General features: G+C 41.6%; 3 protein-coding genes across 5 annotated transcripts; 2 read left to right on the forward strand and 1 right to left on the reverse strand.

Moving 5' to 3' along the window:
* Positions 1-827: 827 nt before the first annotated feature.
* tbc1d23 (TBC1 domain family, member 23) lies at positions 828-16942 on the forward strand. 2 transcript variants are annotated; one of them, XM_085433367.1, is made up of 19 exons: positions 828-910; positions 2487-2592; positions 4605-4710; positions 5967-6171; positions 6255-6378; positions 6655-6779; positions 6857-6903; positions 6991-7094; positions 7196-7318; positions 7431-7523; positions 7607-7777; positions 8065-8107; positions 8499-8605; positions 8740-8882; positions 9253-9297; positions 10009-10097; positions 10221-10356; positions 13767-13961; positions 14072-16942. In XM_085433367.1, exons 1-19 carry the CDS (start codon positions 873-875, stop codon positions 14154-14156), a joined length of 2085 nt encoding a protein of 694 aa, XP_085289493.1. In that variant the 5' UTR covers positions 828-872; the 3' UTR covers positions 14157-16942. The 2 variants fall into 2 exon arrangements, with proteins under 2 accessions (XP_085289493.1, XP_085289494.1); XM_085433368.1 differs by lacking the exon at positions 9253-9297.
* A 1218-nt stretch (positions 16943-18160) lies between these two features.
* nit2 (nitrilase family, member 2) lies at positions 18161-22923 on the forward strand. The gene is made up of 10 exons (XM_085433373.1): positions 18161-18241; positions 18351-18469; positions 18804-18924; positions 19977-20065; positions 20143-20236; positions 20317-20391; positions 20471-20549; positions 20805-20903; positions 21955-22010; positions 22307-22923. Exons 1-10 carry the CDS (start codon positions 18214-18216, stop codon positions 22405-22407), a joined length of 861 nt encoding a protein of 286 aa, XP_085289499.1. The 5' UTR covers positions 18161-18213; the 3' UTR covers positions 22408-22923.
* LOC146693037 (T-lymphocyte activation antigen CD80-like) lies at positions 22673-26880 on the reverse strand. Of its 2 annotated transcripts, XM_085433371.1 has the most exons (6): positions 26399-26880; positions 26000-26323; positions 24982-25260; positions 24323-24493; positions 23011-23128; positions 22673-22848 (listed from the first exon to the last, which is right to left on the reverse strand). In XM_085433371.1, exons 1-5 carry the CDS (start codon positions 26550-26552, stop codon positions 23055-23057), a joined length of 1002 nt encoding a protein of 333 aa, XP_085289497.1. In that variant the 5' UTR covers positions 26553-26880; the 3' UTR covers positions 22673-22848; positions 23011-23054. The 2 variants fall into 2 exon arrangements, with proteins under 2 accessions (XP_085289497.1, XP_085289498.1); XM_085433372.1 differs by lacking the exon at positions 22673-22848 and having other exon boundaries at positions 23027-23128; positions 26665-26880.
* Positions 26881-26945: the final 65 nt, after the last annotated feature.

Raw genomic sequence — 26945 nt, forward strand, 5'->3', positions numbered from 1 at the left:
AAATAATATTTAACTATTAGTTCATTAGAAAAAAGAAATATTCATGTCGTCTGGTCTATATGTATTTGGGCATGACACAATTTTTGTAATTTTGTCTTGAAAATAGGTTTTATTTGCTTTGTTATTTGTTATAGAATAACAAGAGAACAGGCCTCACTTTTCCATGAAACAGAACCTAAGTCGACTGTACAATTACTGCTAATCCTCTGGCAATGGCTTTAATTTACAAACATTTCAAACAAGTCTTGATTGTTCAATTTAAAATCAGCTGTTGTGGTGCACACAAGGAAAACTATTTAAAAAACATGTTTACATTTATAACAATACTTACAACTATAATGTATATGCAAAGACTACCACACAAAATCTAAAAAACAAACTTAAGTTTCCATTTATGATTATCTGAAGTTAGGAAAATTTACATTCAAATAAAAATAACTGTCATTCACACGATCAGAGCCAAATGTATAACCTATTTGCATCGATTGCATATGTTTATGTTTTAAGTGAGATATAAAGAATTTCTGACTCCTGACTTTAGTGATGTGTCCCACACTTTCTCACACAAACACAAACTTTGACCCACGTTTAGGATCGTGTCACTGTGTGTAAATTGTTTCTTCATCACACAGGAAGGTTGTTGGGATTAAACTCTGAGGTCAGCACATGTTGATGATGTTTTCTGTTTTTCTCTGTTTGTTGATCAATTATTAACTTTTAGCGCCCAAAATCAAAGCAAACAAGTAGTTTTCTCATCAGTTTCTTATCGCACTTTGATTTCACTTGTCAATCTCGACCCCTCGTTGTTCGGTGACGTCACCGCGCATAACGCGCGTGTTGACGACATCTGACGTGTCTCCGTCAACACAACAATGGCGGATGCCGTGGAGGAAGCTCTTCGGGGCAGCTGGTGAGACAATTTGTTGTTCAGTCAATATTTTCGGAGCCTTTGTCTCGATTGTCAGACAGTCGCGTCGGATTTCTGTCGCAGATTTCCGTGTAAAGTAACTAAAGATGAGTTTTTGTGTTTAAAATAGTGTTGGAGTTTGGTGACGTTACTGCTTACCAGCTAGCCAGCTACATGACAATTAGCTAACCCGGTTCTGATAAATTAACGGTCGATAAATCTCAGACGGATAAAATAACAGCTCTTAAGTCTGTTCGGTGACGAAGTCTACATTTTTATCGGTTTCTCTGCCTCAGTGGGAAGTTTAGTAGCAATGTTAGCCGGACAGCTAATATTTAGGCGGACAGCCGCTTCCCTTTAATCTACCCCAGCCTCACTCTGTTGTTCCAGTTTTATTTTACTCTGAAATATAGAAAAGAGTTTATAGAAAAGTGCTGGTTATATCTAAAAACTTTTAAAGCAGCTGCCATTAAGATGGTTGGCATCGTGAAAGAGGTCTTCATGTGTCAGATTAAAGGAAAAACCTGAACGATAGACCAGCAGAGAGGGCTCTGGTAGCTCTGTTGGTGTGAATGGTGCGTGTCCATTCAGATCTATCGTGAAACTTTGTTAAGAAAGACCTCTTCTGTGACACTGCCATTTGTCACAGTGCACGGGTCACTGAGGAGTTCCATGAGTATAAAAGTGACCTGGATTTTATACATATGTATAAATGTGTACATACAATCATCGGAGATTTTGAACAAATGCGTTAGACATTGTTCTTCTCCGGCTTCATCAAAACGTCAGATGAGGAAATATCTAAAAATGGTGTTCATCTCTTTGGAGATTTGGAGAACCAACACACAGATTCACAGGGAAGCTGTGAATGCCCCCTTTTATGATGTTGCTGTATTGTTTTCCTCTTGAGTTTGTCACCTGTCTGTATGCGGAGTTAAATTAACATGTATTTTAAAAAAAGGATTAAGATGTAAATTAAGAGCAATAAACAACACAGGGCATTTAGTAAAAGCTGACATAATTTACATAATTACTCAGATGTGAATAATGATTGAGTTAAATATGAAGTTAATAATAATGCATGTTGTTAACCCGGTTGCCTCACAGCGAGAAAGTCATGGATTTGAATCCACCATCTGACCCTGTCTTTCTTTGAGTTTGCATGTTCTCTGTGTGATTACTACTCTCGCTTCACCAGTTAACTGCTGTTTCTAAATTGCCCATAGGTGTAAACATTGTCTGTATGTCTTTGTTAGCCTTGCGACAAACTAGCAACCTGTCTCTTGCTCTGTAACATACACTGCAGCCCCCTCGGGAAGATGGATGTATGAACTTAATAAAACGTAGTGCTGGACAGTACAGCACAATTTTGAAGATTGGCAGTTTTGTCGTTTATAGTGGTATTATTAGTAATAATATTGTTTCTGCATCAGTGAGCCTTTGCATGGGTTTACTCTGAACCTTGGTGTAATAATTTACCTTAAAATGAACTCTTCAAATCTTATGTTTTGTTTTCAGCCTATGAACTTTTATCTTTATATTTTGTGGGATTGTAACTGTGCCGTTCGTTACTCTTCAGGGACCAGGATCTCATTGACGCTCTTGACTCTGGTGGCTCAGACATGGAGATGGAGAGGGGCACCATCCAGGAGCAGTCAGCTGAACACAGGGCCAAGATGTGGAAGGTGAGAACGTTGCAGCAGTTAGATTGTGGTTTCAAACAGTTATTGGACATGTACAACATACTTTGTACGTCTGTGGACAGAAGGCAAGCATTCTTACGTTAAGGTGTGAGTAGACTGGATCATCCCTTATTGGCACACCCAAAGAAAAGACTTCAGTTATGTCTTACATCACATAACAAGAGTCAGTATTGTATGTCAAGCATGTGGATGACAATAATGATGCTACTTATAGGTGACTGACTCGTCTTGGCTTCGCATACAAAATACCAGCCTGTGAAAAGACACGTCATCGGCTGCACCCAGTTGTAAAGCAGCTTTGAATGGGATGTTTATTGTGTCTGATAATAGGCTGTTTGATAATATCATTAGGAGACCTTTTAGTCACTGTGTAAAGTTCAGAGAGCCTTTAATTTTACACCTCATAAAATTGAATAATTTGGTTTATTATAAAAAAGTTCAAATAATGCTTAAAGTCAAATCAAACACAAAGTGTTTATCAGTGCAGGAGAGCAGATGCAAGATTTCTTTTTTCACTTTAGGAAAACCTTAAAAATGAGAATAAAGTAGGTGTAGTTTTGTTTGTGTCAAATTCTGAAAACATTCGGACCTAAAAGTAAAAATTTGCACTTTGCTCCATTAATCATCGTATAAGTCATAGACTATAAACTGAAATTCACTTGGGCCACACGTGAAATGACAAAAAATATCACGGGCCAGACATTTACATTTGATTGATATGTTATATAATAGTTATTTATTTTTAAAGCTAAGCACTCCATTTACCAAAACAAAGTAATGGATTCTGATTTTAAACAACCTGTTTCACAAGCCTGAATATAACAACTCTGTGGAGTGGGCGTCTGTTTTGTGATAGCACGTCTAAGCCATAATTCCTAGACCTCCTCCTCACCAGTCACTTTCTTTAGCTCCTCCGGGAGTCTTGGGTCTGCCTGAGGGTCATGTCCTAGTTGGACATGCCTAAAACATATGACATGTCCAGGAGGTATCCTGGTCAGATGCCCAGATTACCTCAAAAAGCTCCCCTAGAGCAGGAAAAAAGAAGAAAGCTCATTTCTACCATTTGTATCTGCAGTCTCATTCTGATCATAAGTGAGAGTGGGAACGCAGATTGACCAGTTAATCACCTGCATTCCCTTCATGGTCAGGTTTCTCTTTAACACAACACACTGGTACAACCTTCGCATCAAAGCAGATGCTGCAATCTGGAGCGTTCACTATGGTCTTCTCATTCCTGCAGCTTCAACTTGATAACTCTGTGGTTGTGTGTTTGAAAAAAAAGAAAAGAATGAAAAGTCTGTAATCGTGTGGTTTCCATGTTACAGCCTGGAGGTATGAAAATGACTGCTCATAAAAAATCTAAAGATATCAAATGAACTTTCAAAGTTGTCGGTGAGTAAATATGGCCTCCCTAAGGGAGACATGAAGAAACGTATCTTTACCACTTTGTTACTTTTCAAAACAAAAACAATTATTTGCTTTAGCTGCGTGCCACGTTCATTGAGATCTGGAGCCTGTTTTACCTGTTCATCGCTCTGCAGCTGTACCAGTACCGGTACCGAAAAAAAGAAGATTTATTCATAACACACGTGAAAAGGCCCAGGAAAACCGAGTTAACGATAAAAACGATAACAAAATAACGCTGAAAACCGATAAAGACCCTGAAAACCAGACATTTCACACCTGAGCCTCAACTCTCGCGGCCCGGTACCAAACGACTCACGGACCGGTACCGGTCCGAGGCCCGGGGGTTGGGGACCGCTGAACTAGAGGGTGCAGAGATTTTTTTTAAAATTAATTTCGTTTTTTTTCTCTCAAAATGTTCCAAAAATAATATCAGCAGCTTCTACAGTATTTTCTTCATGTGTATGAATTTGTTGTCCATCAGTGCAGTGAGATTTTGGCCACTTATAGCAGATCAGTCTTTATTTCCTGAATGTCAGGTCTCCTTTTCTCCCCGTGCTCAGCACTGAATCCTTGTTTTGTTTTTGCAGATTGCTCTCAATGTCTCCGGAAAAGGCGATAGCCTGGCTTCCTGGGACGGTGTCCTCGATTTACCAGAACAGAAGCTCATTCATAACCGGAGTCAGCAGCTGATCGGTGAGTAAATGTCAGTGCCTCTGAATACGTTGACACAGTCCTGACTTTTGGATTTGCAGTGAGTTTCTCAAGTGTTTTCTGGCACATCCAACTTGAGAATAAATTTTTAGTTCAGTAAAAGTCAGTGCATTATTTGTGTCAGGAATTTTGCTCTATTTTGTTTTTTGGCTCCATATCTCAACATTTAAGATCCACTGGGTTTGGCTGGTGAGGTTAAGGGGCTAAAATTCAAGAAAAAAAAATTATAGGCTGTTTGAGTTTAAAGTTGGATATTTGTGGGGGAAAAACAAGCTCGGCTTAGATGAGATTTATTTTTAAAATTAGGGATAAAATTCACATATTTGAACTCTTTGGATTATTAACTCATAAAGCATGTTAGGCCTTATCTTTAAGTCAGAAAAGAAACTAAAAGCTCATTTTCATTAAATAGAGTTGCTCTGGACTAATAGCACTGGTCTCTGTGTGCAGCTGGCTCTGAGACGACCGTCTACAAAACACAAAGTATTTAGTAATAACATCGATCTGCTGTTTGCAGTTTATCTTATTGCAACTCTTGTCTGATATGATGCGCTGCTAATGGGCTGAATATGAGAGTTTGTGCCTGTGTGATGTTGGTGATCTACTGCTAAGACTTCTGAAGCCCTGATGATCCTCCAGAAATGTTATGTTTGGTTTAAAAATACTTTCTTTAAAGGTTTAAATCTTCTCCCTAATCTCAGTTTCCTATCATGTTCCTGTGAGTTTCCGATGCTGGTGTGGGAGGATACTAACGCTTCCTTGTTGTGGTAGCATTGTCCGCCCTCCATAATGCAAAAATGCCTCAGTGGAGCAGCACTCTTGCTGCTGAAGAGATGCAGAGGAGTTTATTTACCACTTCCTACATTAGATAGAAAAAACGGGGAGTTATACCATCGGGGTAGCCTCGTGAATCATCTAGCCTGCTCTAACTTTGTACTTTTTTCCCTTCTTGTTCAGTAGAATAGCTCCCCTCCCCTCCAGTCTTTGTCACACCCTCCTCTAATTTGAAATTCAAACCAAAAGTCCCGTCATTTATTTAAAGGAGTACGGAGCTGTGAGCATGAACAGCTGTCACAAGTTTAGATTATATGCTGACGTGAAACTATGGGGAGAGATTCAATTGAATAGAAATCTGATAATAATGACATCATTTAATGCATCAATAGGAAAAAAAAAACTTGACCTATTTGGAAAAGATAACTAAAACTGCCGACCCCCTCCGTGTGTCCCATGTTTAGACCAGCTGGCAGTGTCAGAGGAAGAGAGGAGTGAAATGGTGTCCGACGTTGAGTCAGTCATCACTTTCTACTGCAAGTCGCGTAACATCACTTTCACCCCTGAGCTCAGCTGGCCGCACCTGCTCAAACCACTGCTGGGGCTTCATCTACCCCGGAGCGACCTCTACAACTGCTTCTATGCTATCATGAACAAATACATCCCTCGGTGAGTCATCTCAGCCTCCTTGTCCCCTTCACCCCACTCACACAGACACGCAGGCTTTGACTGTAAAAGCTTTCCCGTTTCAGGGACTGTGTGCCCAAAGGCCGACCCTTCCACCTGTACAGACTACTGCTGCAGTATCACGAGCCAGAGCTGTGCTCGTTCTTGGACACCAAAAAGATCACACCAGACTCCTATGCCATCAACTGGGTATGTTGCCTCATGTTAAATAAGTTTTACAACATTTTTGCCCCATTTCAGAAAAAGATTCAGTCAAAAACAATTAACGGCATACAGCTTCAATTTTGGTGAAATAAAAGTTGGTACCAGCATTTTTACCCCTGCAGAAGTGATATTCGTTCACATGCATTTACTCCATATTTTTTCATCAGCTGTTCTCCACCTGTGCAGCTCTAGAGCTCAAGTAACACTGCTCTTCATGTGGCCATGGCAAACGATGCGTCTGTGTTTGTCTCTGTTCCACAGCTGGGTAGTCTGTTTTCAAGCCACTGCCTTCCTGAAGTTACCCAGACATTGTGGGACTCGTACCTCCAGCAGGCGGACCCTTTTCTCATCTTCTTTCTCATGCTTATCATCCTCGTCAATGCCAAGTATGCAGCCAGAAAGATAATCCAGCTTGTGGCTGTTTGTGCCAGCTCTGAAAGTTTGTTTTTGTTTGTATCCTCAGAGAGACCATACTTACACAAGAGGGAGAAAGCAAAGAGGACATTATCAGTGAGTTTGTTCCTCTCTTCTCATTTGTACAGTTTTTGAACGTCTTTTTAATGTAATTAAATGTGGGGGAAAAAAATGTCATCCCAGAAATGCTGGAAGCGTCTCCTTCTCTCCTGGAGTCTGAGGACATTGAAGACTTGTTTTCACTGGCCCAGTATTACCAGAGCAAAACCCCTCTGTCGCTCAGAAAGGTGAAGCAAATAAAAACTGAGCAGTGCTGAATATAAACAAAGAGACAACGGCAGCATCTAAAAAAACCTCATTGTTTGTTTCCCTTTGTCTGTTTCTGTAGATGAATCAGAATCTGTTTGGTAGCAGTTTGGTGGCTCTCAAAGAGGAGGACACTGACCTCAGTCAGGCATTGTGCCTCCCTGTGTCTGTCCCTGAAATCCTGCAGGCAAACCAGCTGCAGCAGGTCAGTGACACTTTGAGTGGGAAATTATTAACTGTTCTCAAGTTTGCCCTGTGAGTTTAAGGAAGAAAGAGGATGTGAGGAAACTGGACTTTTTCTTTTTTTTTTTTTTTAGGATGGGGTACGTTTCTTCGTGGTGGATTGCCGGCCTGCAGAGCAGTACAATGCTGGCCATCTGTCCACAGCCTTCCACCTGGACTCAGACCTGGTGAGGGACAGGGGCTTTAGGGATTTGTTGAAAAATATATTTGCAGTAAACGAATATAAAACAAGCTTTATGTCTTCTTACAGATGCTCCAGAACCCATCTGAGTTTGCACTCTCTGTGAAGTCCCTCCTGGAGACACAGAAGCAGTCTTTAGAGTCGGGGTCCATCGCCAGCGGAGAGCACCTGTGCTTCATGGGCAGCGGGAGAGAAGAGGAAGACATGTACATGAACATGGTGTTGGCACATTTCCTGCAGGTGAGCTGTGAAAGTGGGATCCATATATAACGATTACAAACGTTTCCTTTAGATTTTTTCAAACTGTCAAAATCTCTGTTTGCTTATAAAATAAAATAAACGAAGCAGAAGCAGGAAAGTCATTATAATTCATGCTTTAAAAAAAGTAGTAATCACTGGAAGTTTTAACTGGAAAAATGAGAATTGTGTGACCTTGTTTGGCAAAACAAATGATTTTGTGATCTTTGTGTTGCAATATTATGGATGATATTCTAGCAGATCGGCTAATTTCAAGCTTTCTGTTACAGAAAAACAAAGAGTATGTCAGCATCGCAAAAGGAGGTTTTATGGGTGAGTAGGAAAATGACAATACTGACAAGCACATTAGTCTGCATACACACAGAGAAGTAATATGAACATGGAGAGGCCTATTTTTGCGTGTATGTGTAAGTTATAGTTTTTGTAATGGTTACATCGGTGAGGTGATGCAGCAGTGGCTGTCAGTGATTTGTCAGGATCTTGTTTGGACAAATCCATCATCATTTTTTTAGCATGAAATAAAGTTAAAATACTATATTCATTTCTTGTACATATATGTATGTGTATAGGGTAGATAGATAGAGAGAGATATGTTTCTGAGAAACTTGTACACATCCACATTTTTATATATCTGTCTTTTGGTCACAACTGCAGTACAGAAAATTGTGAAAGCTAAAATTCACAGAGACACGTGTACTTCCAGCTCTTCAGCAGCACCTGGTAGACATGAACGTCGAGGGGCTTGACTCCTCGTACGTCCACTGGATTGTCAGCACATCTGGATCTCACAGCAGCCTCAGCTCAGCAGATGTAAGAAGTTAGGGGAGCCAGCCAACCCCCTTTATCATAAAGGACATAAACATCACAATATGCTCCACACTGGAGGTGTTAAGAGAGATCTTCTGTCTGATGGCACGGATTGTTACATTTTTCCATGAATACAGGGAGAGTCTCTGAGCGGCCCTGGAGACAGCAAAGGTGTGAAGTCCCTGGTCAACAAAATGACATTTGCTCTCAAGTCCAAGTCGGTCAATGTTAAGGAGAAGATGATCAGCTTCATTGAGAATACCTCTGCCCCCGTCGACAGGTGAGAAACTAGTTCCTCAAAACATTCACCACTGAAGCTCACACTGCAACACACACTCTCAATTTTCTGTGTAAATCATACAGTTCGCTACAATAACAGAATGCAAATTAATATTATAACACTGAAAAAAAATCAAGTTTGTGATTCTTCTCACATATCAAATACTAAAAACCAAAGTACCAGAGCGCCTTCTGAGAGCCAACTGATCCCTCTTCAGATGAAATTCTACCAGAACAGTTCAAATTTACCGTTTTTTGACATCCTGCTAGTTTGGGTTTAGTGCATATTTACACCTGACTGAAAACACCATATTTGCTTTTCCATATTTCCTGTCATGAAATTAAGTTCCTTGTGCCTTATCCCATAATAGAATATCTTTCAATCTACCCTGGCCAGAGAAGGTGATTCCAGATCGGTAAGAGCTCCCAAACATCCAGATGTTTATCACTGGCATGCCCACTGGCTGTAGACCCGCACCACTCCCAGGATTTTGGAGACTTTTAACGCATGCTTAGTATCAGCATCTCCGCCTACACCTGCCTACACTCATGTAACAACACCACACGTTCCCATACAGTACGGGCAGCAGGCTGTCTATGAGATACCGTTTCTTAGAATTTCTCTTCATGCTTTCACTAACAACATAAAACTGCTGTTTTGTCTGCACTGTCGGAGCTGCTCCAGCCTTTTAGGAAGCATTGAGTCATCTTTACATCCACAAGGTCGTCGTTTTCTAGTCTAACTCACCGAGGCCTTTGACTTCACCTTTGTTTGCTTGGAGATGCACTGAAAAGTCTGTCTTTCCATTTCATTATAGTTCTTTCAGATGATAGTCAGGGCTATGCAAAACCATAAAATAAACTATAATTTGCTTTAAATAGCCCTGAATATCATACAACCACTAATCTGTAACCCAGATGTCGAGCTAGAAATGTCTCGTTTAACCTCTTCCTTTTTGTATTTAACAGCACAACCTGTGGCAGTAGTGGGCTAATATTTTTTTTTACTGCAGGCTGGAGGTCTTCATGCCATTGATGTTTGTGTGCAAACTGTTTAATGCACTTAATGTATAATTATCTAGTGTGACTATAATGCTCTGACCTGCCTTGTTGCCCTCTGTAATCAGGCATGTGAGCAGCAGCGACCGCGTCGGCAAACCTTACCGGGGAGTGAAGCCTGTGTTCAGTATTGCTGATGAAGAAGAGTACGATACAGGTAAAATTACAGCTAACACAGATTACAATTAGAAGAGGGTATTATTTTGTGAAATATTTAAGCATTGTGAGGGCTTTTATTTTGAAGAACAAAATGATTACTTCCATCTGATCTTCCTGCCAGATGAGATAGACAGTTCCTCCATATCTGATGATGACCGGAAGGAGATTGTCAACATTCAGACCTGGATAAACAAACCTGATGTAAAACATCATATTCCATGTAACGAGGTGAAAGAAACAGGTCACATGTTCCCCAGGTAAGCTGTCAGTTTTGTTTAGGAAACGTTTTAAATGAGTACAGTGACCTTGAAGCATATTGCATGGCAGCCATAATAAGGGCAGGTTGAAGTCTTTAAATACTAAGGTAAGGTGCTTCACTGCTTCCTGAACATAGTTCCTGATTTTCAGAGGCTCCAAATTAATTGAACAAGCTAACATACGTTTAAATACAAGGATTGTTTTTAATAGTTGGATAAAGTCTGGAACCCATGAACATCAATAAATCCTGTGTTTCCTCTGCCACGCCTACCGCGTCTGCCTTCGCTTGCTGCTTGTTTATGGGACTTTCTGCTTTCAGTTTTATCTTCAGTAACTGAAAAGAGATCACGTGACTGACTTGGCCATTTCTTTTCCTTCAGAAACTCTTGGGTTGGCTTTGCAGGAAGCTTTGGATCATTATCCATCTGCGCTATAAAATACCATCCCACATGTCTTGCTGCATTGGACTATATTTGACAGCATTAATCGATAGGGCTGTTCGATATAACGATATATATCGGACGACGATATAAAAACGTCTATCGTTTCATTTTACGCTGTCGTTTGTTTCGTGGTGTCGCAAAATAAACTGTTTACAGCAATATTTGTCATGGTTCTGATGGTCACTGTAGTGGCTATATTCATTTCTTAAAGTTCTCTCTTCCTCTTATATTTTATATAACCACACTGCTGACGGACAAGCGCCTGTTTTTATGTGTTGTCCTTAGCAACAACGACGGTAACACCTTCGCGTGTCCGCTTGTTTATGTTCCACGTAAACCTTTCACAATAAAGCTCAAGATCCCGTTGAGACTTTTCAAAATAAACTGAATCACGTGAAAGAGCAGATTATTTACGGATGAGAAGTAAAAAAGAGCCGCCAGGTGCTAAAAAATAAACCTTAGACTCAAACGTTAGAACAGGCTTTTCCCCGCAGCACGCCGTGTAATAAATACTCACAAAGAAAATGGCGGCCGTTAAAACTTATGTCTAAAAATGTATCGTTTCATGCATCGGTTAAAACACTCGACTCCAGCTACATGACGCACAGCTGGAAACACTTCACACAAGTCGAGCTGCCCGAGATTCACAGACTTTACAGAAAATGTTACATTTTTGTGATTTATATCGTTATCGGACGATAGATGTCTGATATCGGGATATGAGGTTTTGGTCGTATTGCACAGCCCTATTAATCGACTGAATATTAAGAAACTCATTGCAAGTGTCCTGGGAACTCTCAGGATTTTCAAAGTAAAGTGTATGTCTTTGCAAGAAGAGGAGAAAATGTGAATGACTAACATTTCTTGATAATTTAATTTTCTTCACTGAAATCGTGATGCTTCCCATTGAGGTGAAAGTATGTTTTTGGCTTCTTGAGCACAGTTTTTGACATCCTTCCCTGGGTGTCAAAATTCAAATTTTATTTGTCACGTACAGTCATACACAGTACGATATGCAGTGAAATGCTTACACAACTGCTCGTGACCTAAAGAAAAATGAAAAGGCTATGAATAAGATGGGAAATAAATATGAAAATTAAAAAGGGTAAATTTAACTAGGAAGGAATAAAATAAGATAAAATATATAAATTAAAGTTGAAAATAAAATAACTGTACAACAAAATACACAGTATAGAAATATATAAGAATGTATGATAAAATATAAAAAAAAAAAAAAAACACCCAGCACGCCCCTGCGGGCGGTTTATCCTTCAAGCTCGGGTCCTCTACCAGAGGCCTGGGAGCTTGAGGGTCCTGCGCAGTATCTTAGCTGTTCCCAGGACTGCGCTCTTCTGGACAGAGATCTCCGATGTTGTTCCCAGGATCTGCTGGAGCCACTCGCCTAGCTTGGGAGTCACCGCACCTAGTGCTCCGATTACCACGGGGACCACCGTTACCTTCACCCTCCACATCCTCTCCAGCTCTTCTCTGAGCCCTTGGTATTCCTCCAGCTTCTCGTGTTCCTTCTTCCTGATATTGCTGTCATTCGGAACCGCTACATCGATCACTACGGCCGTCTTCTTCTGTTTGTCTACCACCACTATGTCCGGTTGGTTAGCCACCACCATTTTGTCCGTCTGTATCTGGAAGTCCCACAGGATCTTAGCTCGGTCATTCTCCACCACCCTTGGGGGCATCTCCCATTTTGACCTCGGGACTTCCAGGTTATACTCGGCACAGATGTTCCTGTACACTATGCCGGCCACTTGGTTATGGCGTTCCATGTATGCCTTGCCTGCTAGCATCTTGCACCCTGCTGTTATGTGCTGGATTGTCTCTGGGGCATCTTTACACAGCCTGCACCTGGGGTCTTGCCTGGTGTGATAGACCCCAGCCTCTATGGATCTTGTGCTCAGAGCTTGTTCTTGTGCTGCCATGATTAGTGCCTCTGTGCTGTCTTTCAGTCCAGCTTTGTCCAGCCACTGGTAGGATTTCTGAATATCAGCCACCTCCTCTATCTGCCGGTGGTACATACCGTGCAGGGGCCTGTCCTTCCATGATGGTTCCTCGTCTCCCTCCTCTTTCTTGGGTTTCTGCTGCCTGAGGTATTCACTGAGCACTCGGTCAGTTGGGGCCATCTTTGTGATGTATTCGTGGATGTTCGTTGTCTCATCCTGGACTGTGGTGCTGACACTCACCAGTCCCCGGCCCCCTTCCTTCCGCTTAGCGTACAGCCTCAGGGTGCTGGACTTGGGGTGAAACCCTCCATGCATGGTAAGGAGCTTTCTTGTCTTTATGTCAGTGGCTTCTATCTCCTCCTTTGGCCAGCCTATTACCCCAGCAGGGTACCTGGTCACAGCTTTTGTAGCGGCCTCTTCATGGTTCCCATTCGCCTGCGGGATCCCCAGGTACTGGCAAATATGAATATGAATGAAAAAAGAAAAAAAAAAAAAAAAAAAAATATATATATATATATATATATATATATATATATATATATATATATATAACACAATAACAGCAGCTGTGCAAGTATTAAATGGACATGAAGAAATAATGTCCATGTTGTGCAATCCACATTATGTCTTGTGCAGTGCAAATATGCTTAAAGTGATTTAAGTGATGAAGTGAAAACAATGTCCAGAAAGTCCAGTGTGTGTGTAAGAACCATATGTGTGGGTCAGTACTGTGTGGTGGTGTGATTGAGAGACCGTATCGCCTGCGGGAAGAAGCTCCTCCTCAGTCTCTCTGTGTTGGTCTTCAGGGAGCGGAATCGCTTTCCTGACCTCAGCAGAGAGAACAGTCTGTTGTTGGGATGGCTGAGGTCCTTCACCATCTTCCTGGCCTTGGTCCAAGGGTGGACGAGTTTGGCTTCGATGTGCAATGAGAAACGAATAAACAAGCAAGCGCTGCGGCCACTTATTAAACATTAACTCCTAACACTGATTCTTCTTTTGTGTTTCCAGTCATTTGTTGATCACAGCCACTCACATGTACTGCCTGAGGGAGATCGCCACAAGGAAGGGCTTTGCTTACATCCAGTCCAGACAAGCGCTGAACTCAGTGGTGAAGATCACATCCAAAAAGAAGCACCCAGAGCTGATCACGTTCAAGTTTGGAACCAACAATTCAGCTGGAGTGGAGATTTCAGTGGTTGAGAGGTGCTTGTCTGCACGCAGATGAAAAACTAATCAGACATGAATTTTAAAGTAGTGGCTTTACGATTTATTAACATTTTCCCTTTCAGCTAATGTCTTTTTCTCTGTCTCAGATATTTGATTCCCAATGCGGGCGATGCCACGAAGGTCATCAAGCAGCAGATCATGAAAGTCCTGGATGCCCTGGAGAGCTCATAAATGGTGGTGGTGAGCTCGTTTTGGGAGATTAATACAAACTGTAGGAAGAGGCTCCGCCGGTGAAATCTACTCTCCCTCCTGGACAGATCCCAGTGCAGTGTTGACTGTGAAGCCCCGTGTGTCTGTCTTTGGGACATGTGGGCACACTGCTGACTGCAGACCTGTGAGCCAGGCTGCGAGTGTTGAAATATTTAGGTGCTCCGCTGTCATCCAACCATTATATTATACTTATTTAAAAAGAAATATTGGTTGTAGTGTATGTTCTTCTCTACTGTTAGTATAAAAGGGGATCTCATTACAGAGGAGCTCCACTCTGATGAGTTCCCGCTGGCCTTAACGTAGCGTACTGACCGACCAGTGGCGAACTTCTTTCATCCACACGTGACTGACCTTTTCTTTTCCACCTGAGCATTTTGATGATGACCCATTCTTTTGATGTGAGCAGTATTGAGTTTCTCGTAACATGTTGCGTAGATTTAACGATCATCTGGTCAGCATGAGTCAGCCAGCTCGGACATAACAATGCACACCCCCACCCCAGAAAAGCAGTACTGGCACATGAAGCAGATTTCCTACTGCAGTAACTGTTTTTGATAACTTTACTTTTCCAGCAGGCAGCCTTAAATATAAACTATTTGGCGGTTAGTTTATAAATATGTAATGTGTATATATATATTGTGTAAACTGCTCTGTATACAGACCTTTGCAATGTCATTTTGAAAGCATATCCTGAGAGAATATGCAGTGAAACTTGTAAACTTTGCCAGGTTTGAAGTTCCCCTTCTTTCTGATTTTCTGGTTTTATGAAAATTGATTAACCTCATCTCATAGCAGTCTGATGTAGCTCCCAGAAAGCCTTTCTGGACTACATTATGAGCACCTCAGTATTTTCTCGTCCCAGTCAGATTCACCATGTGAATGACATCCCCCGCTCCCCCGATGAGTAAATTATATCCAGAAGGCTGAAACATTAGGGAGAATGAAAACATCACACTAACGAGCTGCAGAGGTTTGAAAGGAATGGACCTGATATGCTCATTTGCAGCTCTATTTTTATTTTTGGATTCAACTAGAGTAGCTTTGCATGACTGGCAGTGCAGAATAATCCTTATTTATGTTGTCCTCCAGCTTCAGTTCATCTGTTGTCTAAAGTTCCTCCTCTTTTAAGGCAACTTGTATTCTGATTGGCCCCCGAACAGCACTGATGTGATCTCTTTGACATCATACAAGTCAAAGTGTGTAACCCCGAGCCCTGAGAGCAGTCGGAAGTCTGAGCTTGGGCTTATGGGGATTACGCGGACATAGCTGATGTGATTATTTGAAAGTGTGGCCATGTTTCATATGTTTAGTATTCGTGTATGACAGGAAATAAGTAAAAGCATATGAAGTCCACTTTAAAGACGGTTTTCACGGTGCACAAAAAGCTGATCTCATTTCTGACCCACATGAACAACTTTTCTGTCCACACAGAATAGAAGAGCAGCACAGGTGGTTCTCAAACTGTGGTGCACAGATCCACAGGTGATTATGACCAGGGGGGAAACATGGGGTTAATCCACCGTGGATGAGTATGATTTTTTTTGAAAGTATAAAAGTAGACAAGAGTTTGGTGTGGTTGTGGTGACATTTATTTCACTGAAATTCAGATTAGATTTTTTTTTATTGCTATTGATCGTCTCATGTTTTTGAGTGGCAGGCGTGCTACAAAAAGTTTGAGAACCGCTGATGTGAAGTTATCACGACTACACTGATAAATGGGCCGCTGTTGACTTCTGATGGATGTTTCCCACTTACAGGCCCCAGTGTTCATCTGTGCTGTCACAGGATTTTTCGTGCTGACTTAATTTCCAAAGTGATGAAAAGCTTTAAAAAAATAAAAATTATTTTTACAGGGTGAAGATTTGTTTCCCTGGGAAAAAGGCAACATAAGAGGAAAAAGAAAAACGTCATCTATCAGCCAAATTTTTTTGTAACATCAGTATCCAATTTCATAATCGGTGCATCCATATTTATATATAAATATATATCTCTGTCTGTCTCATGTATTAGCTAAAACCATATACTGTGTTAAGCAGTCTGCAGTCCATACTGAGCAGTTTCAGTTTGCTTGCCACTGTTGCCTTCGGCCTCATGCCTGTGACGTGCGATATGGGCACCAGCAGTGGCGTGAAGATCCTCTAAAATCGCGGTTCTGTTCGTAGAGCGGTGGTGTTTAAGGTTCGGCTGAACGGTTTTATTTTGCATGCTTTAACAGCTCCACATGGGTGTCACACTAATGTGCGATTGGTCTGTTTCAGAATTGCCACGCCCCCCTCGATCGCCGTATCTTATTCTTTAGTCATGAAATCTGCTTGGACTCATTCTTGCTTTCTTCCTGCTTATTTATTTGCTTTGAAGTCTAGTTGTGTGTTCAGCCTCCCACAGAGACCTCCAGTGTGACAGTTGCAGTTTAAACTTCAGCCCAGAGGGCATTGGCCCCTTTCTCAGACTGAAAAGCACATTTAAACTATGAGCAAAGTAGAATTCAAGACAAAATCTGTTCCCGACCCTCCCTCCAGTCTGAAGCATTCCTGTGTAATCCATGCGTTGTTGTGCTTTTCTGATATTTTCCCATTGACTGGAACATCCTCGACTGGGAGTCTTTACATTCTCTGTAACATCACTGGATCAGGCTGTCAACCACTAGTCCAGAATGCAACATGTCTCAAATGTAATTTGCACCTTACTGTACTGCTGTTATTTTCTAAGCATTTCTGTTTTTAATAAATGGAGATTATTTGACTGCACGTTTGGACACACTCATTGTGAAACAGCATTTGACATGCAGTTGTGACCAAAGGTTTTTGGACATTAACTTTAATTTTTTCTGTACAGCAAAGTGGATTGTAAACAAGATGTGATTGAAGTGAAACTCTCAGCCTTAATTCAAGGCTTTAACAAAAGTATTGCAAAATAAAATATTAAACTACAGCCTTAAGATGAACAGTATCAAGTAGAAAGTACGTTATTTGCATTGAAAATATTGTCCAATAGAAGTAGAAGGTAATGTAATGTGAAATTACTTAAAGTACAAGTACAATGAAACATTAAAAGTTTGTAAGCATGTATACTAAATTACCTTTCTCCGTGAGTCCTGCCTGTGCTGACTTTGTAAGACGTTGGTAAGTCAGTAAGACAGCAGGGGTGGGTGGTATGACCCCATGCCACCCCTCTGGACACGCCCCTGTTCTAACAACCTGGAGGAAAATTTCTCATCCTAATTTTTTTTGCTGTTTAAATCTTTGACTAAAAATTATTCAAAACCTGAACAAAATTAATTGTGGTTTTAATCATGGCCCACACTAATTTTTTCTTCATTTACTTTAGTATTATTCTGCAAAATATATTTTTCTTAGTTTATCATATTAGTCAAATAAGCAAAAAACAAGAAGCAAGCAAAAAGCAACTTATTTGTTTTATGTCCAGAGAAAAAACATTTAAAAATCTTAATCCTTTATATACTTCAAACAGGGTCACAGTCCTCCTTTTGAATATTTTTGTTTTTCCTTTCCTATATATAGCTTAGCTATTCTCTCTGCAGTGGAAGGTTTGACACTATTTGTGTACCCTGAGTAATCCCCCTATTTTTTAATCGCTGAGGTTCATTAATGCTAGTTCATCTTATTTTTTATTTTTTTTACTTGGAAATACATGTTATATTTAGGAACGTTATTACTGAACAGAGCCACTGAGATCCTTACATCATTTTTATTGTTTATTAACCAGAAAAGTGAATAATAATGACGATCTTGTACTGAATCGACCCACCCCCTGTGACGTTACACCGCCTTAAATCTTCACGTTTAACGACCTCAGTTTTTCATAAGCTTAAATTTATATTGTCAACTCACCTAAAAATAACACTTTCGATTTCAAAACAGTCAATATTTTTTAGTACTCTTTATTTATTTTTTTATGTTAAATCAAGAAGGTCTCTTATTTTGAAAACCAATCCGCCACCCGGAATCACATGACCGGACTGTGGCGCGGTGTAGTGAGCAGATAGTCCTGTGTGTACATGTCTACTTTAGCCAAAGTCATGTCCAGTAAGTACAGAGGTCTCCGTGTTTCGCAGTTTAATGTTAAATCGCTGAGCGCGGTTTTGAAGCCTGCGGCTCTCCGTCACTCGCTGAAGTTCCGTGTTTGTTTCCTCAGAGTTCCGTCTGGCGGTGGTTCAGCTGCAGGTGAGCAGCGTCAAAGCAGACAACCTGAGCAGAGCCCGGAGGCTGGTGAGGGAGGCTGCAGGACAGGGCAGCAAAGTGGTGCTGCTACCGGTGAGGAGGAGGAGGAAGGGCGCCTCACGGCTGCTTGTCAGCAGTCTGAAGTGCTTATTTTAAAATACAACCAACTAAACAAGCCAGTGTCCGGGGACAAATACAGCTGTAGATTTTATTTAAAAGACGTGTCCCCTGAGAGGACGGCGCTTTACCATTAACGCGGTGTCGTCTTTGTGTTTTTATGAACTGTTTGTTCCCTTTTCTGGACATCCGTTAGTGCAGGAATGAAATATTTCTAAAAAGTTCCCAGCACAGGACCCTCAGATGACCTGCCTTTTTGGACTGCTCAGATTTACCCTATGAGCTTATGATCTCCCTGTCGTTAACACAGGAATGCTTCAATTCTCCATATGGGACCAGCTTCTTCTCCAGATATGCCGAGAACATCCCAGGAGAATCCACCCAGGTGCTGTCGGAGGCAGCAAAGGAGAACGAGGTGTATCTGGTGGGAGGTGTGAAAGCACCCGTGGATTTAAAGCTATTACATAGAGTACATTAAAGTTCCTTCTAATGTTACTGTAAAGGAGCTGATGATGCTTCATGTAGTTCAGCTACAGTAAGAGTTGTGTGTATCACGCTGTGGTGTTAGATCCTCAGAGTTAAAAGCTCACCAGTAGTAGAGTTGATATATAACTCCACTGTGTTTCCTGCTGTGGGTTGTCAAGACGATGTGGAAAATGTAATCTGTTTCTGGGTAAACTGTAGGAAAAATAGTGAGAACTTTGCATGTTTAACTCCTGGAAAACAGCTGCTCTGCTGCTTGCACTCTACCGTGTTTTATCCTCTAAGTGTTCCATCAGAAACCTTTTTAACAGATCCATCGCACTAACAAGCTCAAGGTTTCGTTTCACGAGGTCGGTGTATGTGCAAGTAATCCTATGAGATAAAACCTCAGGTTTAAGACTTTTTTTTAACTCTTGGATGAGTACGATGTCACAAAGACTGATCTCTGCTGTTCAAACCTTCTGTTTCCAAGAGGTGGCCAATCAGAAGAAAGGAGAGGGGAGGCGCTGGTCTCAGGCAGAGGATGGACTGATGGGCTTCACCACGGACAGTATAAAAATAGACATGGCGATCTGACCTGTTGAAGTCCTGTTTTTTTTTAAGCATTGAGTTGAAAGTTTTCTCCGTCGTCATGCTGGGTGCAAAGTACAGCAGGTGACGAGGTTTTACAGAATTCTCCCAAAGATTTATTTCTTTGGTTGTCGTGTCTCTTTCATGTGTCTCTGTCAGAGGATAAACACATGGAGATGGTAATGATCGTAACAGGGCCACTTGCCACCCAAGCGTGGTCATCGTTTAAGAAGATTGGGATAACTTTAAATCCAAGTTCAGTTCAAACTACTTTTCATTATGTCGATGTAGGTTTCCAGTTGTCCAGGTCATTGGGGTCTTAACTGAACCTTCTTTATGTTTGTGATGACATCCGTCTCTCTCGTCCAAGAGCCTTTTCATTTGAAACCTCTGGAGTTTTTAAGCTCTTACAACTCGTCATCATCCACAGGATCCATTCCCGAGGAGGATGGTGGGAAGTTGTACAACACCTGTACAGTGTTTGGCCCTGATGGAGAGATGATTCTTAAACACAGGAAGGTATGTGTGGGTCATATACAGTGTGTGGTCAGTTGCAGAGATGAATCCTCTTCATCTTTTTTCTTTCCTCCTCTAAGATTCACTTGTTTGACATCGACGTTCCCGGAAGAATCCGCTTCCAGGAATCTGAGACGCTGAGCCCGGGGAGCAGTTTATCGCTGTTTGACACACGTGAGCGACAGCCGCAGACTCTGGCTTTCTGCCTCGCAGTCTGGATGAGCATACATTGATCTGATGTGTTCCTCCTGCAGCGTTCTGCAAAGTGGGTGTTGGGATCTGCTATGACATGAGGTTCGCGGAGCTCGCCCAGCTCTACAGCAGGAAGGGTAAGCGTCTGAAAGGAGTGTTTAGATTTTGTTTTCCTGTGATGTCCCAGAGCTGATTGGACTGCGCTTTTGTCCTCAGGCTGTCAGCTGCTGGTTTACCCCGGAGCCTTCAACATGACCACAGGCCCCGCCCACTGGGAGCTCCTGCAGAGGGGGAGGTCAGACTGAGGGTCATAGTCACCCACTCCCAAAAGAATAATTTACTGCAGACATGTTAGAGTCATCTTTCAGCCACATATCTGATCTGAGGGTTGAGCTTTCGTTAACCAGACATGTTACTTATAAGGCACAAGAACGCCTGAATGAACACAAGCTGAATAATAAACGCAGCATGACGAGAGCTCAGTGACTACAAACTGAGATCTGCTGCTGTTTAAATCTGCAACGAATCATTTTAATGTCTCTTTATGCAGGGCGCTTGATAATCAGGTGTATGTGGCCACAGCATCACCTGCCAGAGATGAAGCTGCCTCCTACGTGGCCTGGGGTCACAGCACCGTCGTGAACCCGTGGTAAGAAAACAAGATCAAAAATGCAGGGCGTGATAAGGCGGTTAAAGTTTTCAGAGGGACAACTTGAGGCCGTAAAAGTAGAAGAATTCAGGGTTTTAACAATGTAGAGCAGTTGGGGTGGAGTACAGATGTAGAATCAGCAAGCTGTTGTCAGAGTTTATCTCACTGCCGTCTCTGGGTAAGCTGAGGAACTCCAGTAGGAACAGTAGACAAACTTGAAAAGCAGCTTTTTTTCAGACGCAAATTCATTGTAACTTTGTATTTCATGAGCTTTAAAAACTTTGTCACAAGGTTTAAATCCAGTGAAGCCTTCCTACGCTGAGCCGTTTATTGTTCGGATGCCATGCACACCATGTAAAGTGTAACTCGGGTAACAGGAGGCAGGTTAAATAGCCCACGGTGGTTTTTTGATTTGGATCTTGGCTGCTACACAAACGGCTTGAGGGAATATTTCACGTTGGCAGGCGCGACCAAAGAGCTTTAAAGTTCATCTGGGAATTTTGGCTTTTCCAGGTGTTTAGTTTCTTTCTGAGGACTCCACCCCGTCGTGTTACCTGAACCTTCCTGCAGCTCCTCTGCTGTCATGTGTGGGTTTTGTTTGTCTGTCTGAGGAACAGACGTGTTTCTTTAAGCGGAGGTTGTGTGCTGGGAGCAGTTTGTTATCTTAACCTGTTCTACGGGCATCAGCTGCTGACGTCGAGTGAGTGTCACCAAGAGGTCTGAAGAGTTACTCATCAACTCTGAAAGTGTCGTCAGCTGAAAAGTGTCCAGCGACACGTCCCTGCCTGCCTGTGAAGAATCGACGGCTTACGTCATGACCGTACAAAACAGATGAAACTTAAAGCTTAACTGTGCGTTAGCATTTAAAGTTTTAATGTGTTTCCTGCAGGGAATCTATATGAATGTAAAATAAAAAACAACAACTAGCTCTTATAACATAGAATAAATTATTCAATACTTTTTTGTAAAAATGAAATAAGAAAATATCAACTGTGAGGAAGTTTAAAGGAGCGTTTCTTGTGCTGATTTGTGAATAATTCTGTTGTTACAGGGGGGAAGTCATTTCCAAGGCTGGACCAGAGGAAGCTGTTATTTATGCCGACATCGGTGAGGAAAAGCAGAAGTCTGCTTGTCTCTGTGGAATGTGAAAGTCATTTACAGTTATGTAATCTTTGATCAGCTGGTGAGGAAAGTGGAAAAATGAATTTCTGCTCTGAGAAGAAGTTTTAGTTCACTGCTTTAATGATTTCCTCTACAGAATAATACTAAAAAATGAAGACCTGACAATGTAAAACAGAGAAAGCATTTCAGTCTGGCACAGCAGCAGTTACTGCACAGTGCTCGTGTTTACTCTGCCGTTGCTGTGATTGTGTCTTCTCTCTAAATGTGTCGCGTGTTTTCAGACCTGCAGTATTTGGCCGACATCCGGCAGCAGATCCCGATCACATCTCAGCGTCGGGACGACCTCTACGCGGTGACGTCAGTGCAGGAAGGCTCGAGCTGAACTCTGAACCTCGGGTCCAGCTCTTCAAATCGAGCCAAAAGGATCCTGTAAAGTCTCATCCATGTGATTCTTGTTAAAGTGGATTGAAGAGAGAAGCAGGCCTGCAGCAGCTCGCTGTCTCACTGTCCAGCAGAGGGAAACATGAGAATCAGCTGGACAGTCGCTGATTGGCTGTTTTAAGATAACTTGAATGAAGAAACTTTGCATTAAAAGCTGTGACTTTTGTATCCAGTGCAGATCTAGTTAAAAGCTTTTTGATGAGCAGTGACTCATTTATCATTTCTGGTTACAGATGAATGGGAAGACTGGCCGCTTGTTTGTTTTCAGAGCTTTCTTTGTTTCTGAATCAGTGCTCAAGAATAAAAAACAAACCTGAAATCCAATGCAGCTTTCTTCTACTGTAAAAGAAATATGAATTCACCTCTCGTACGCCTTATAGATCTATGAAGTAAAAGAGGGCTTGGTGTCATTTTGGAAGTCTTTATTAAATCTTCAAATAGGTTCAAAAAAAAAAAACCTAAACAAAACAACCACCAAGAATTGTTCTTGTACAGTATTTTAAAAACTGTATATTTAAATGGTAATTACAACAAACATATTTACACATCAGTGCTCTGTGGCTTCAGTTTTTTAAGTGACCGTCAGGCTCAAACATCCGTCTCCCTTTGTTCCTGGTTCATCAACTCGTCTTCCAACCTGAATTGATACCGTCTTTTGTATCCTGATGGTGACAAATAAACAAGTTACAAAAGCACAACAAACAACCTGACAGCTGTTATACTTTCTCTTGTTATGTGCCATATAAATACTTTTAAAAGTGGTGGATGCTCATATTAAACAGGTTTATACAGTGAGGTCAGCTTGCATACAAGTGATTGCTGAGGGAAAAGCTCAGACTTCAGACTGCTCCAGGGTCTCCAAATCATCAGCTTAACAATGAGCTCTTTCAAATTGCATTTTACTCCAGTACAGTACAGACACTTCATTGGCTCCCACCACAGTATAAACTTCCCTTTAAAATTCCTTTTAATAGTTCATAAAACTCAATGGTTTGGGCCCCAGTACAGCAAGATGCCCTTAGATCAAAACTCAAAAGCTTTTGTGTTCACACAGGCTGCCATTCAGCAGCTCATCACTCATCCATTTTCTTTCTGTTATCCAATTCAGGGTCACGGAGGGCTGGAGCCAATCCCAGCTGACATAGGGTGAAAGGCAGGGAACACACAGACGTCACGGTCAGTTTAGAATCACCAGTTAACCTGATCCCATTAACTGCATGTCTTTGGACTGTGGGGGGAAGCCAGAGTACTCTGAGAGAACCCACACATGAACTCCACAAAGAAAGGCCCCAGGTGGGATTTTAACCCACGACCTTGCTATGAGGTGCTAATCACCGCATCACTGTGCCGCGCTCAACACTGTAGTTTTTCTGTAAAGTTTTATTTTGAAGTTTTCACTGCCTTAAGGTATTTTAAACCTTCACAGGTTTTTATGTGTTTATCATTAAGCACATTGAGTTTATGTATAAATAAATCAACTGCTCTAAACACTTGATGTCAGGTGTGATTTTCTACATCCAGCTCTGTGTGACGTCTTACAGAAGACGTTCCTAATGCTGTGATCTCAGGCACACGTCTTACAGCTCTATTAAAGGAGGCACAGATTTGCTTTGCAGCATGACAGCATGCTCAAACATTCATCCAGACTCATATAAAAATAGAAGCTAAGAGCCTCTTATCAGGGCATTTTTCCCAGTAGCAAAAACATAATTTCCATAATTTCTCCATAAAGTCCACCAAAAAAAAAAAAACTCCACAGGTTCCAGTCTAACGGCAAAGGCTGCAAATATTTGATTTAACTATTTGCACTATTTTCTATTAAATTCACTGATAAACAAACACATTGATCTGCTTACCTCTCCATTGTTGTTTGTGCTCTTCCTTCTTCCTCTTGTTTATTTTGTCCAGGTGGATCTGATACGCCACTCCAGCTATCACCATGATCCCAACCACCACACACAGACCTGTGCTGAACATCCACATGGCCGACGATGCTCGATTCGTCACAGGCCTGGCCTCCACTCCATCTGAGCAATCATCAGGAAAAAACAATAGTAAAAATGTTTTCAGTGTGCCATAGAGCCAAGGCCAATAAATAAAGTGTAAATAAATAAATAACACCTGACTCCAAAAAAAACCTGCAATAAAAAAAACACTAAAGAAGAAGATTTAAAATCCAAAGAGTTCAAATCCATAAACTGTATTTAAAAGATGTACATCGTCAAGGTGACTTTTTAAATTTTTGACTGATTGATTAACTGATTGATCCAAAAGTGATAAGATTTAAAAAACAAAACACAAAACTGTCTGTCTTTACATGTTAAACTAGAGCTTTCAAAAATTCAAAGATGATAAAAACTGGACTGGTTTGCTAATGTTAATTAATATCAAACCAGTCAGACACGTGACATTACCCAGTACAGGGAACCAGCTGATAGCAGAATTTGCTTAACTATGAGTTTCACAGATAAGGAGAATCGTGCTGCTGTGTCTGAACACTAATGACTGCACTTACAGGTTGACATCACGGTTTGGTTCATAGATTGGTTATCAATGATGCACGACACAATGGAGTCGTGGGAAATGTTGAGGGTCAAGTGGCTGGTGATGTTGTAGAGATTGTCTGGGAGTGATGTCATCTGAGTCCTCACCGACCCTGCGGGGGGCTCCTCGCTGTCGTTGATGAGCCAGTACACTGCAGGTGTGGGATAACCTCCAGTGGAGTGACACAGGAAGACCTTCTCATCGCCCTGCACTGCCTCTTCCTTCTCCAGCTTTGGGGTGCTGAAACTGGCTGCAAACATGTGTTGATTCTATATTTAGTAATATTTAGAATCTCTTTTCCTCCAGTAATTACATGAAAGAAGCTGAGGGATTAGAGAAAGCATTAAGACATTACTCATCATGGAAACAATGCCTCCAACACTCCCACAATATGATTGTGAATGTTTTCATGCAGCAGTTTATTGTTTTTTATAGTCTTCTAACTACATATGGTACCTACAAATCATTACAGACACGTGTGGCATGTTATAAATGTGCAGGAGTTTTGCTGAAACACATCTGAACTGTTACAATTCAGGTGTTTATATGATAAGATCATCTACCAGTGATGTAAACAGGTGCAAACAAGCAACAAACGTGACCTTATATTATATTCAGAACTCTTTAAACTCCCATCTGGACTCAGGCAAAGAGGGAAGAAGAATAAATAATGTCTGTAACTGTGTTGGTGCAAAGTTAAAAGAAAACACTCACTGCATTATATTGCAACGTATATTGAACTGGAACCTGAATGTTGTGTCTGTGCATGAATACAGAGACTTTGGTCACAAACACATCTAGAAAACGTTCAATTTTGTTAATTAAAAAAATCCCTAAAATACAAAAAATAAGTGTCTCGTGCTTAAAATTTACGGCTTTTAATGTGTCCTCATTCCGACAAAATTTACAGCCATGGCTGCCACCAACCACCAGAGACTGGACTTCTAAATATCCTTCTTCTGCTTCCCCCTGAATCCCGCGGGACTTACCTGCTGTCCTGAGGCATGTGGTGCACAGCCTGGCGCTCTGATTCTTCCCTAACACCATGAAAAGGCTGTAAGACATTTGGTCTTCAACGGGACGAACCGCTGGCAGGTTTAAAGACACGTTTCCAGTCAGAGGAGCGTCAGCTGGGACTGCGACTCTGTTATTGCTCCATGTCTCCACACTTCCATCGGGCTTCCATACCGACCTGAGTACCAACTCACTGTCTCTCATCCACTCAATGGTGACATTCTCGGAGTTGACTAACTCAGGGAGAACGCAAGGCAGAGACATTGGCCGTCCCACGATCCCCAGAACACAACTGTCATCTGCACACAAAAAGGAGACACGCTATTTACTGTCATTATGTCACCGTGTGATCTGCAGACAGTCAGGCATCTTACCCAAACAGGCGCGCAAACTAAATAAACTCAACAGAAGTCCTGCGCGTAAAAGTGCCACCGGCGTCTCCGGATTTGGGCGCATCTGCGCACAAAAACTAGAAAATCTATCAACAGACGTTTTTCTCTTCAGCTTGGAAAAACAAAACTCGCTCATTTCTGCGTAATTCAAAAGTCAAACTTCACTTCCTCGTCCTCTGCTCGTTCCAACCCCGCGTACACCTCCGACCTCATTAATGTCAGTCATGCGGCGGCCTGTTGTGCCATACCTGCTCTCGCTGCCTCTCTGTCTCTCTCTCTCTTTCTCGCGTCTTTTCTGAGTTAAAAACGTGCAAAAATACCGCTGAAGGATTTAAAAATAAAACATAAAGTAGAAAAATAAAAAATCAAGCATAAATCTCGAGGACGGTTAGTTTCTGTCAGCAGTTTCATGTCAGGTAACACACACCCAAACATACGACACGAAACGTGATGACATCTGACTCTGTGACTCATTCACAGCATCTGGAGAAGAAGCTACAATCAAACTTCCTGTTATTGCGGTTACGTT

Source organism: Copadichromis virginalis, linkage group LG15, assembly GCF_057382275.1.
Source record: "Copadichromis virginalis isolate Kocher_CV1m ecotype Utaka linkage group LG15, C_Virginalis_male_GT1.1, whole genome shotgun sequence".
NCBI classification, from domain to species: Eukaryota; Metazoa; Chordata; class Actinopteri; order Cichliformes; family Cichlidae; genus Copadichromis; species Copadichromis virginalis.